General features: G+C 47.1%; 1 protein-coding gene across 3 annotated transcripts in view; it reads right to left on the bottom strand.

The window, feature by feature from the left end:
• The window catches only part of PTPRN2 (protein tyrosine phosphatase receptor type N2), a 1,080,816-nt gene extending 1,067,433 nt beyond the window's left edge, over window positions 1–13,383 (bottom strand). Inside the window, exon 1 of one of the 3 annotated variants that reach the window (XM_050942222.1) lies at window positions 13,008–13,383. In XM_050942222.1, coding sequence (XP_050798179.1) covers window positions 13,008–13,164 — 157 coding nt within the window. In that variant the 5' untranslated portion in view covers window positions 13,165–13,383. The remainder of the gene's footprint in view (window positions 1–13,007) is intronic. The other 2 variants (XM_050942220.1, XM_050942221.1) reach the window with 2 other exon arrangements.
• Between the last annotated feature and the right edge of the window lie 328 nt (window positions 13,384–13,711).

Genomic DNA, 13,711 nt, shown 5'->3' on the forward strand with positions numbered 1-13,711 from the left:
ATAACATATTGCATAATCAAAATTAACATTCTACAGACCCACCTTTACCAAGAGAAAGATAGTGTAATTAGATATTTTTAAGACTTAGAAAACAAACTCAAATTCCCTGGTGGTGATTTAGTTGGATTAATTGGTTGTCACCCTCTGAAGCCACATTTTAAATTCAGATCTGAGCAAAGTAAAACAAAACTAAAAATCTTACTCCACCATACAATCTTTCCCTATCAGCTCCATCTCCAGTGGACTTCCACAACATAATTTCATGTTAATCAGTTATGGTGGTCAAACTTTGTACCAACTATGGTGTGTGAATGAGCAACACTTGCCCCATCAGAGATGTCTCCCTTCACATAAGGTTGGAAACCTACTACTAATGAAACATAGTCAGCCTATGCAGCACTTACCACACTCAGTGTGTCTAGCTGGACTATGAATAAACAAAAGACCTGGTTCCCCCATGACCCACTGAAACTCTCATAGATTCTCCTAGTAAACTGGTTTCACCCTTTAAAACTCAAGGAAGAATCTGATTTATAAACATTTTGATCTCATGCAAAATGTTATTTGATATATAATTCTCAGTATTTCATTAAGAGGCATTCTGCATCAGAGAATTCTCATTAGTATCAATAAAGCATGTTTGCACTAAATGAAAAAAATATGGAAAACAACAAGATACTGTAATTTCCTATAGCACGCTTTATTTTTCAAAAGGGATGGTCTCCTTAAAGCTGAGCCTCTTTAATCGCCTTATAAACATGATCCTAAATTCTATAATTATTGTATAAGATAAATATTCTTCTTCTCCTGGACAGTATAATGACTGTTATCATGAATGTTGCAGTATATAGACGTTAATTTATACTGGTTGGGATAAAAATATGTATTACCACCCAAAGAACTGAAACTTATATTAAGAAGCTCAATAGTCATCCACTCATATGTACTTCCCTTTCTCTTTTCCCCCCCATCACCAAGTGCCATAATCTACACCCAGCCCTTGAATCTCCTTTACCACTTCTGTTGGCCTCCAACAATGGATTGATACTTCCAATCACTTGGAATCTCTCAACCTCATTTTCACCATGCATGACTCACTCCGACTTCTCTATTTTAGGGCTCTCCTCTCTCTGATCACCACCTCTGCTCCTCAGAACGGCTTGCTGCTTACACCTTTCTTGACATCTGTCCATTGCACAATGTGATACACAAGGGAAGAAGGAGAATCCAGGGAATTACAGACCAGTCAGCCTCACCTCAGTCCCTGGAAAAATCATGGAGCAGGTCCTCAAGGAATCCATTTTGAGGCACTTGGAGGAGAGGAAGGTGACCAGGAACAGTCAACATGGATTCACCAATGGCAAGTCATGCCAGACCAACTTGATTGCCTTCTACAATGAGATAACTGGCTTTGTGGATATGAGGAAAGTGGTGGACGCAATGTACCTTGACTTTAGCAAAGCTTTTGATATGGTCTCCCATAGTATTCTTGCCAGCAAGTTAAAAAAGTATGGATTGGATGAATGGACTATAAGGTGAATACAAAGCTGGATAGATTGTTGGGCTCAACAGGTAATGATCAATGGCTCAATGTCTAGCTGGCAGCTGGTATCAAGCAGAGTGCCCCAGAAGTCTGTCCAGTGGCCGATTTTGTTCAACATCTTCATTAATGATCTGGATGATGGCATGGATTGCACCCTCAGCAAGTTCATGGATGACACTAAGCTCGGGGGAAAGGTAGATATGCTGGAGGGTAGGGACAGGGTCCAGAGTGATGTAGACAAATTGGAGGATTGAGATAAAAGAAACCTGATGAGATTCAACAAGGACAAGTGCAGAGTCCAGCACTTAGGACAGAAGGATCCCATGCACTGCTACAAGCTGGGGACCGACTGGCTAAGCAGCAGTTCTGCAGAAAAGGACTTGGGAATTACAGCAGATGAGAAGCTGGATATGAGTCAACAGTGTGCCCTTGCTGCCAAAAAGGTTAACAACATATTGGGCTGTATTAGTAGGAGCGTTGCCAGCAGATCAAGGGAAGTGATTATTCCCCTCTATTCTGCACTGGTGAGGCCACATCTGGAGTATTGCGTCTAGTTTTGGGCCCCTCACTACAGAAATGATGTGGAAAAATTGGAGATAGTCCAGTGGAAGCCAACAGAAATGATAAGGGGGCTGGGGCACATGACTTATGAGGAGAAGCTGAGGGAACTGGGCTTATTTAGTCTGCAGAAGAGAAGAGTGAGGGAGGATTTGATAGCAGCCTTCAACTATCTGAGCCGGGGTTCTAAAAAGGATCGAGCTAGGCAGTCCTCAGTGGTGGCAGATGACAGAACCAGGAGCAATGGTCTCAAGTTGCAGTGGGGGAGGTCTAAGTTGGATATTAGGAAAAACTGTTTCACTAGGAGGGTGGTGAAACACTGGAATGGGTTACTTAGGGAGGTGGTAGAATCTCCATCCTTAGAGGTTTTTAAGGCCCGGCTTGACAAAGCCTTGGCTGGGATGATTTAGTTGGGGTTGGTCCTGCTTTGAGCAGGGGGTTGGACTAGATGACCTCCTGAGGTCTCTTCCAACCCTAATTTTCTAGGATTCTGTGCTTTTGCTGCTGCCCTTAACTCTCTCTAAACCTCTCTGTCAATTCCATGGCATCCATCTACAATTTGACCCTCTCATCATTTCTTGCTTTTGCTCCTCTCTCCCATAATCCTGTATATCTGTTTAATCCCCAACTCTCCTCTCCCCTGTTCCAAACATCTATACATCTTCACATTTACTTTTATGCCTCTATTCCCTGACACCTCTCCTGAACTTCTGACTCCCGGCACAGAAACATGCCACTTACCCCCATTCCCCTGCCTCTGCTCAACATCTAGTTGATTTCTCAGATGCAAAGTTAAGACAACCTATCAGAAACTTCTCTACCACCACTCCTCTCCTCTCCAAGTTTTATCTCTAAAACAATCTCTAATCTCTTCTCCCATTTTCATCCATCCCACTAACTATCCCTTCCTAAATCTGCCTCTAAACCTTGACAGTGATAACTTCAGCAATATTCAGGCAAAATAACTGTCCAACTGTATGGAATGTGTGATGGTCAGGGGTGCCAATCTGTTGACACAAGAACATCTGAGGACACTGGTCAGGTTTTGTGGTGGAGTGAAAATTTGATGAAGTTGGGCTATATATTATTGCTTTTGGAAATGGAAGTGGAAGTCTTTCGGAGTGCTCGAGTCCATCATCAGCAGTTGCACAGGCAATGTAAAAGCATAAAGGAATGCAAGAGATTTCCCCCTAACTTGCTATTTCTGTAGTTTTCAGGCCTCCTGCTCAAGTTGGCCAAAGTGGCCATCCACAAACCAGGAGGAGGAAGCTGAATGGGGAGCTGCTCTATGACTCTGGGAGCTATTTCCAGCCCTCACATGATCATGCCTCCAAGCAGAATTCCTCTGGGCAGTGTCCACTGACTCCTTAGACATCTTTGAGGAGCACTGGGCACTGTCAGGGGTTCTCTTCTCGGTGTCGTCCTCTGGAGCCTGGATTTTTCAATCTTTGACCTTCACTCCCATCTGTTTTTTCATTGTTGTCCCAATAATTCATTTGTGGTCTGGGTTCAGTGGTTCCTCCCCTCAGTCGAAAGGGGGAAAATCATTCGTTTTGGGTGGCCCTAAGCTGACCTATCCCAGTACCAATAACAGGTAACTCAGGAGACCCACTGACAAGTAGCTGGGAGCTTTTTCTCTTGGACTGAGGGAAGCCTGGGTAGCTGAGTGCTGAGCTGGAAGCCTGACTGGAAGCAGGGACAGATCGGGTACACAGTATGCCTAAAACTCTGGCAGACTGTAATGATCTTGGGTAATGGGAGTGAAATTCATGAATTTGGGCCACTTTGAAGCTGGAGCTAGCCTGTAAAGAAGGTCACCGGCTGAGCCCATCGGGGCGGAAGAGTCAGTTGTTTATGCTATTTTCTGTTGGACTACAAGTGAAAAAAACTTTGAAGCCCTGGGGGAAGTGAGTGGTAGGAAGTAGATCGCAGGGAAGCATGCTCGAATCATTGTGAGGTATTTGATATTACTGCCTCTCATAGGGCCCAGGGTCAGAGATTGGTAGAGAAGGAGAGAGGGCCCTGGCTCCTCTATCAACCTCCATTTTGTGGAAGGGGCTGTGATGGAGTTGGATTTCACCCAGAATCAAGACCCATGAGGGATTGTATCACCACTTGCCCTGCAACTGTGGGTGCCTTACAATGCTTTGCTGCTGTAGCTCCCAGCCTGAGACACTTACAGCCAGCCTACAGGCATGCAGGCAGGACTGGATTAACACAGGGGCTTTAGGGGCTGCAGCCCAGAGCCTCTGGCTAAGGGGGGGCCTGCAGGCCCATGGGCCAGACGGGGACTGCTGCTTCTTTTCATCCAGCCCATGGCAAGTCTCCATGTTGCAGGCCAGGCACCAGTCCCAAAACACCAGCACCCTGCTCTGCACGGGGCTGGAGCCATGAGTGCCAGCTTGCCAGCATGCCCCTACGGCCCCTAAGCGAGAGGCATTCAGTGACTCTCTGCATGCTGCCCCCATCCCCAGTGCCATGGCCAATAGGAGCTGCAGGGGCAGTGCCTATGGGCACAGCAGCATGGATCACGCAGAGCAGCCTGGCCCCTCCGCCTAGAGGCTGGACGTGCCGGCCACCTTGGGGAGTAGAGCAGCACAGAGTCAGGGCAGGCAGGGACTCTGCCTTAGCTGCGCTGCACCACCAAGAATCACCTGAGGTAAGCACCTTGCAGCTGGAGCCTGTACCCTGCACCTACAGCCCTGAGGCCCCTCCAGCACCCAAATTCCCACCCAGAGCCCAAAACCCAAACCTTCTGCTGCATCCCTGGCCCTACCTCCCCCCGCTGGAGCTGTACCCGCTTCCACACCCCAACCCCCTGCTCCTGCCCTGAGCCCACTCCCACACTCCAAACCACTAGGGGCCCCAAAAAATCTACAAGAGAGTTAATCCGGCCCTGCATGCAAGTCACGTCCTAAGTTTAGCAACTCTGACCCCAGCAGCCCAACCTGGCATCCACCAACTTTGATTGAGAAATACTAAGGTTCAGTTCTTATAAAGAGACAAAAGCACATCATGACATATTAACTTAACTGGGATAAATGCATCCTTCCATTTAAACTCAGCACTGAACTGGTTTACAGTAAACATAAAACACATTTATTAACAATAGGATATATATTAAATTATGCCAAGTAAGAGGAATAATGTTAGAAAGCATTACAAGCATATAAAAGTGAAAACATCACATCTAGAAGTCTAAAATTTAATCTAGCAAGGTATAGTCTGTCTTCGGGATGGTTTCTCAACTATATTCAGTTTCCAGAGACTTCAACCCCTTCTCCCGCTTGGTTGAATGACCTATCTTTCTCAGCTTGCAAAAGCTCTGTTCCCTTAGGTCTGTCTAGTGATGGACCCTAAAGATGGCTTTTGGTTTTGCTTATATCTTCCAAAGTTCAATTACTTCAGTTCAAGAAGCAGGATGACCATATTGTTCTTTCCTTCCTTTGGGCTTCCCATCCCACTGTATGTAAATAGGGCTTCCATTGTCTTGATTTCATGATGTTTAATTTATATAGGAAACAGGTAAATAACTGTCTTCTGTCTTGTCTGGGAAGGAACCTGTTTCTCCCTGTTTGGCCATAGACTTTAAAACTTAATATCATTAAGTATCCATATTTCCTCATACAGTGTTAATACATACATTTCACAATGATAATCATCACCAGTGTGTCATTAGCTTTCAGAAAAGACATCACTTTATGCACTTTTATAATAAAGTAATGTTGTATACAATCAGTTGATTCAATTGCTTATCACTTTAGACCCTCAGTCTTTAGAGACCAGTAAACCTGTGAAATTGATTTTTATGAGAGTAACCCTTCAAAGTAAAGTTTATTAAAGCTGTGAGGAAGACAACATAGAGTCTTGTGGTAAAGGAAGCGTCATCCTCTTTCTTCCTCATTTGTTAGCTTAAATGGAAATTGTTTTGTTTCCTGCCATCATCTCTTTCCCTGCTGTCTTGATGGTCCTGTTTACTACTTACATGCAAATATGGAACTTCATTGCCTTTGCCCAAAGAACAAGCTGGTCAGAGAACCAAATTCACATTCCTTTGTCTAAGTGAGACCTGTTTACCAACTCCCCCTGACATGCTTAGTTTAAGCACACTTTAGTCATAATTCTAATATATACACATCTCTCAATACCCACCATGTACATATATCACACAAAAATATTTGATATTAGTTTTCAAATGCCACCTCAATGCATATTTTGTACAAAATGATTACACTAGTGTAGAGTGTGAATGCAGGGGTGCCCAGTGTCACAGGGGCATTAAACCTCCTTCCCTGCCCCCACCCCAAAGAAGACAGAGATACTGTAATCACTGAGTCAATGGCATGCCATCCACAGGGGCCCAGAGGTGGGCTGAAGACCTTTTATTTTGTTCAACTCTGTTATCCCAGAAGGGGGTGAAGCCAAATGGTGACCCAGCCAGAGGGCCGAGTTGCTATGTACCGAAAAGTGGACCACCACCATAGTGTTGAAGTGATTACTGGTGAGGGACACTGGCAATAGGAGAGAGCTGGGACATAATGACCTAATCACTAGAAAGCACCACTGGTAAGCCCAGTCCCCATCACAGGTGGGTTTGGTAATGTTAACACCTGTCCACTAAGTACCAAACTGAGATCAACTGATTTGCCATTCCCCAATAACTAGCCATCAGATGGCAGCAACTTTCAGCCACTACTAATCCTAGGCTGAATTCAAACCACTGACCAAAATACACTGTATCCTTTTGTATCCTTTCTTTGATCTTGTCAGCCATTCAGTATTCTTGTAATTTAAGAATCAACATTTGGATGTAGAACTAACTCCATATTCATACAGGCCCTCCTCCTTCTCTCTCTCTCTCTCTGTTGCGGGGGGAAGAGGGGAAGAGAAGGAGAGGGAACCCAAGCCCCTGATCTGGCAGTTATTCAGCATGTGCTCAACTTTACTCATATAAGTAGTCCCAGGACTGAAGCCCAAGTCAATTTTGTTTAGCACAGTGTTCTTTGTGAAACTCATACAAATAACATACAGCACTATCTAAAAGTCTGTACGTTAATGTAATCAGTTTCTACCTACCTACCATTGTTAAAATTAACCTGCAACTGAAATGAAATGTAATTTACTCTGTTCATTCACTGTATGTGACAAGCATGAATGGAACCTACTGTTACAGCTTTATCAAAAAAAGGATCTTTCCTACTTCTTCTAAACTGAAATGCTGCCACATAAATTATAGTCCACTTGATCTTGGTTTACATTTACAGCAAATTTTGATAAAATAATTTCCAAAGCACTTTGACGGCAACTGTTATTATAGGGTACATGGAAACAATTGTTTCCAACAATTTACTTTCCAAAACACTTTGATTTATTGCAATCATAATAGAGAGCTAAAGATACAAAAACAGAACTCAAGTTTATAAACCACAGAACTACATTGCTACATTCAAAATACATCATAAAATATTAACTTTTTTTGTACAAATAACCACATCCATTTCACTGCAGTTCATAAGCATCACCTTCTGCATTACAAATGTATATATTAAGTCACCATATCTAAAATAAAATTAAACATCAAAATACAATAATTACTTAATACCAATATTAAGGTGATTGTACTCACTCTAAAGTACTTGCCTAAGTTTAATGTTTTAGTATAAATAAAAGATCTCTTCAATGCAATACTGTAATAAACAATACTGACAATTTCTTTTGTTCCCAAGTCTCCCATAGCATCTAAGTAATCTAATATGAAAATCAGATCCATCTGTATCTTTTTAAGAGAGACCCTATCAAATTGAAACCAAAAATTCTGTATGAAAATATTGTACCTTCTGTACTATCAAGATTAGTAAAACTGCTTGATTTATGTATTTGAAAACATGTTGTGCACAGCCAATTTCAGTTTCTCTTGTATAGCTATTTAGTAAGGGAGAAACTGACTAGCCGAAAAGATCCATATTGCCACCGGTAGGGGAGCAGAATTTTTTTTTAAAAAAAGGGAATTTAGAAAACAAAATAAGGATATATTGTTTGTAGGCTGCTCTGTCAGAAACTGTTGTTTATGTTATTGTTTTTTAAAATAGTTACTCATCAAAAATTCAAGTTGGCAGTGTCCTTTTAACATATAAGGATTAATTTAGAATATTAAACTATCAGCTCTATTTTTTTAAATCAGTCTTCTGAACACAGTTTATATACTGTGTACTCAGCTGTTTTTTTTCCTCTGAGAAACTGAACACCTTGTTGGAAAAGATAAGACCATCTCTTCTTGGCTAAATCTAGTTTTTTTGCCATATGTTTTCACATTTAGTTGCGTGAAAAATGCTACCAGTAAAGAAGCAATTTAAATGTCAAGAAGCAGTAGCAGGCAGTATGTTCCTTTGCTGATAATGGTATCTTATAAAAACACATTCTTACAGGACAGACTTGTAATAGTATGTGCAATATAGGGGTAGAGGAAGGAAGACCTACAGATCTAATATTTTATCTTGCATTTTAACTTCTCAATACCCAACTTCTTGAAACAATCATGTAGGTATTTGTTATAAAATAGATAACTGATCATTTGAAGATGATCATTTTATTGTAATTAATAACTTATCCAACAATTTTGCACACAAAAAGGCCCTATGAGGTTCTGCAAGAGTGTATATTTATATTTATGAGTCAATCTATAGTAAGACTTACTGGATCACCTACTAAATACAAACTAAATACGATTTTTTTCGATAGGTACATTGTTTTTAAGTGGACTCCAGCTTTATTATAGAGGTTTTATAACATATCTGTGTATATTTGCACTACTGTGTGTGAAGAAAGTGGAACTGTGTTGGAACAGAGGAAAGCAAATGTATAACCTCCACGGCAACCAAAAACCTCAGACATATGGTACAGTGTTAAATTTGGTTTTATTGCAGTAGTTGTTGCCTACTATTGTACAAACCCTTCATAATTAGTAAAAATTAAAGTTTTGAACTCACGATTAACAAGATACTGAAATGATGTTCCACAGAGTGATTAATAAAATTCTAAAAGGATGAGAGATTTTAAAACTGTTTCCATGCCCAGCAGTGCTAGAGCTGTTTATTTTCCTGACTTTTCTGAAAGGCAACAAAGCTTTTCCTCCTTTTAAAAAAGATCCATACTTTCAAACTTCTTGTGATTCCCCAAAAGATTTTAAATTTATGTTCAGGGCACCAGGAACCAGAAACTGAATTGTGTCAAGAAGCGGAATCTAAATGACTGCATTCTTAAAATAAAAGAAAATACTAAGATAATATTGGAAGATTTTGGACACAGGCATGTCACAAGATTCTGAGGCCATGAAGAGCGGGGTCCACGACTGAAGCAACTGAGGATGCTGCTGCTATCTTTAGTCCAAAATCCTTCTCCCTAGAAAATATGTCTCACCTACCCCCCTCACAGCAAGCATTTAATGTCTATTCTCTCTGGCTTGAACACTCCTACTGAAATCATTAGCTTCATTTTTAATCCTTTTTAACAAACAATATCATCATTAGGAATACTGCACAGTTTGCTTTGGAGGGGTGCCTCTGTTTTGTATTTAATTGTTTTATTATAGAAAGGGGGATTTCTCAGAAGAAGCTAATTTAGCTAGACATTCTGATCCCTCTTACTAGTCCAGGCAGCCACTAAAATGATGCCAAATGTAAAACTCTCCAAGTCAGCACCTTCTTCTTACAAGGTGAGTCACTGTAGGAAGCTGTGGGTCAGGGTGACTGTTCGGATAGATATCATTGTGAGTAGCTTTGATGGGGATTTAGTTTTAAGAGTTTCAGTGAAAGGAGAAGATTTGTTGTGATGGGGTTTGGATAAGAAGATTTAGTGTTTAGCTGCAGAGCATGAGGTTAGTTGTAAGAGTATCTCTGAATAGATTAGGGTTAGTGTTGGGGTCTCATGATTTGGGGGAGCTGAATTTGGGGAATTCAAGTGCAGGGTTTAGTGCTTGGAAGTTCTCTGTGGGAGGTTTATTTAAATGGAATCTTAGTATGAGGCCTTAGTTTGAGAAGGTCTCAGCAGAATAAGGCTTTCTGACCGTCTTCATGGGATATTCAATAGTTTCAGGGCTCTCCATGAGTTAAGCTTAACCTGGAGTTCAGTATTGGGTCAGTGGGTGGGTTAATCTGGGGTATCTCAGAGGGGGATTGTTTGGGAATTTCTGTGTATAGGGATCTCAGTGTGGGTTTAAAGCATATGAGGGGCCCAGTGGAATAAATTGTGATATTGGGAGATTAAATATATGGAGACCTTGGTGCATTTAGTTTGGGGTAGGTGGCAGTGGAGTACTTTTAATTTTGGGGACTCGGTGATTGGAAGGTTTCAGTGGAAGATTTAAGTGTGAGAGGGAGACTCAGTGGGATGAATTTAGTTGGAGAAGCACGTGGAGGGTTGTCTCACACTAATGGTCTCAATACGGTGAATTTGGTAGGTGGGTCTCAGCAGGATGAGATTAGTTTGAGAGGCTCCCATGTAGTTGATCTCTATGGCTGAATCTGATGAGGAGATTAGGGGACTGGTGTTGTGGGTCTCTGTGGGAAGCCTCAAATGAATGGTCTCAGTGTAGCAAGTTTAGCTGCTGTGAATCTCAGGCCTGGTCCACACGACAGCGTTAAATCGATTTAAACAGCGTTAAATCGATTTAACGCTGTACCCGTCCACACTAGAAGGCACTTTAAATCGATTTTAAGGGCTCTTAAAATCGATTTCTGTACTCCTCCCCAACGAGAGGAGTAACCCTAAAATCGATATTACTATATCGATTTAGAGTTAGTGTGGACGGAAATCGAAGTTAGTGGTCTCATTCTTTTACTGAGCTACCCAGAGTTCACCGCTCCGGAAATCGATGGTAGCCTAGGACCATGGACGCACACCACCGAATTAATGTGCCCTAGTGTGGACGCGTAAAATCGATTTTATAAAACCAGTTTTATAAAACCGGTTTTAATAATTTCGATTTTATGCTGTAGTGTAGACGTGGCCTCAGGGAATGCTCCCAGGGACACAAATACAGGTAGACATTAGGGAGCTCTCACAAATGCTTTTGGTGGTGTAGTCTCTGTTCAGATGGATTTCACCTGAAAGTCCTCAGTGAGGAAGTTTCACACAATGGTCTCAGTGGGGTGGGTTTGGCAGGAGGGTCTCTCACAATGGACTGGGTGGGGTCAGTTTGGCAGGGAGATCTCACACCATGGTCTCAATAGGGTAAGTTTGGAGTGGGTCTCGGGGGATCTCACAGATGATGAGTCTGGCAGCGGGCTCTGCAGTGAGGGGGGCTCATGAAACTGGCAGTGAGGTGAGTGGGGGGGTCTTTCAACCTGGTGAGTAGGGAGGAACTGGGGGGGACACACATGAGCCTCACAGCAGGGTGGGCTGGGGGGGTCTCACACGAGGCGTTGGACAGGAGAGGGCTGGGGGCTCGCGTGGATGGGCTCACAGGAGGCACCCAGCAGAGCGGCATGGGGGCTGACACCAGGCGCTCGGTGGGGTGGCTCGGGCAGAAGGGCTCACACAGAGGCTGGGCAGGGCGGGCTAAGGGCGGCAGACAGGCTGACACCGGGCGCTCGGCGGGGCTGACAGCGGGCAGGCTAAGGGCGGCAGACAGGCTGACACCAGGCGCTCGGCGGGGCTGACACCGGGCGGGGTAAGGGCGGCAGACAGGCTGACACTGGGCGCTCGGCAGGGCTGACACCGGGCGGGCTAAGGGCGGCAGACAGGCTGACACCGGGCGCTCGGCGGGGTGGGCTGAGGGCTGACACCGGGCCGGCTAAGGGCGGCAGACAGGCTGACACCGGGCGCTCGGCGGGGCGGGCTAAGGGCGCTCGGCGGGGCTGACACCGGGCGGGGTAAGGGCGGCAGACAGGCTGACGCTGGGCGCTAGGCGGGGCTGACACCGGGCGGGCTAAGGGCGGCAGACAGGCTGACACCGGGCGCTCGGCGGGGTGGGCTGAGGGCTGACACCGGGCCGGCTAAGGGCGGCAGACAGGCTGACACCGGGCGCTCGGCGGGGCTGACACCGGGCGGGCTAAGGGCGGCAGACAGGCTGACACCGGGCGCTCGGTGGGGCTGACACCGGGCGGGCTAAGGGCGGCAGACAGGCTGACACCGGGCGGGGTAAGGGCGGCAGACAGGCTGACACCGGGCGCTCGGCGGGGCTGACACCGGGCGGGGTAAGGGCGGCAGACAGGCTGACACCGGGCGCTCGGCGGGGCTGACACCGGGCGGGCTAAGGGCGGCAGACAGGCTGACACCGGGCGCTCGGCGGGGCGGGCTAAGGGCGCTCGGGGGGGCTGACACCGGGCGGGGTAAGGGCGGCAGACAGGCTGACACCGGGCGGGGTAAGGGCGGCAGACAGGCTGACACCGGGCGCTCGGCGGGGCGGGCTAAGGGCGCTCGGGGGGGCTGACACCGGGCGGGCTAAGGGCGGCAGACAGGCTGACACCGGGCGCTCGGCGGGGCTGACACCGGGCGGGCTAAGGGCGGCAGACAGGCTGACACCGGGCGCTCGGCGGGGTGGGCTGAGGGCTGACACCGGGCCGGCTAAGGGCGGCAGACAGGCTGACACCGGGCGCTCGGCGGGGCTGACACCGGGCGGGGTAAGGGCGGCAGACAGGCTGACACCGGGCGCTCGGTGGGGCTGACACCGGGCGGGGTAAGGGCGGCAGACAGGCTGACACCGGGCGCTCGGCGGGGCTGACACCGGGCGGGCTAAGGGCGGCAGACAGGCTGACACCGGGCGCTCGGCGGGGTGGCTCGGGCCGAAGGGCTCACAGCAGGCGCTCGGCAAGGGGGGTCTCACACGAGGCGCTTAGCGGGGGAGGAGGCGGGTTACACGGGGCGGGCTGCGGGGGGTGGGGACTGTCCGCCTGGCAGCCCCGCTCACCTGTGAGAACCCAGCCCGGCCCGGCCCCTCCTCTGCGGCCGCAGCACTCACCGAATCTGGCCTCGGCGGCTCCGGCGCGGGGGAGCTGGCTGTGCGGGGCGGCGGCGAAGACCGGCAGCAGCAGCAGCGGGAGCATGGAGCCGAGCGCCCCCATCATGCCTGGCCCATCGCAGGCGGCTGCCCGCTCCGCTCCGCTCCCTCCGGCGCTCAGTCCATGCTGCCTCGTCCGGGCTGGCTTCGCTTCCCGGCGGCTCCCTAGATCCGGCAGCAGCAGCTTCAACACCCAGGACAGCTACCAGCGCCGCCGGCCCCTCCCCGGCCTCCACGCCAGGCAGGCAGCAGGAGGGGCAGCCGGCGCACAGGCGCCTCCTCCCTGCACATGAATGAGCTCCGCGCTGCAGCTGCTTCCCATTGACACCCGCGGGCCGGGGCTGCAGCCCCGCCTCTGCTGCCCGCAGCCTGGACTGGGGATGCGGGAGCTCCCCCGCAACTGGACTGGGTTTGGGGGAGCTCCCCAGTCTGAGGGAGGGTCAGGGCGGGCTTCCCTAAGTGCCTCTGCTCCAGACTGTGGTTCCCTATCAGCAAACTTTGGTGCCTGCAAGGTGCAGGAAAGATCAAGTATTTAAAACAACAAAAAGGGGCCTCAGGGTGAAATGAGGCTCAAACGCCCCAAAATACCAGCTTCCCACCGTCACCCACAAACA

Source organism: Gopherus flavomarginatus, chromosome 2 (genome assembly GCF_025201925.1).
Source record: "Gopherus flavomarginatus isolate rGopFla2 chromosome 2, rGopFla2.mat.asm, whole genome shotgun sequence".
In the NCBI taxonomy this organism is placed as follows: Eukaryota; Metazoa; Chordata; order Testudines; family Testudinidae; genus Gopherus; species Gopherus flavomarginatus.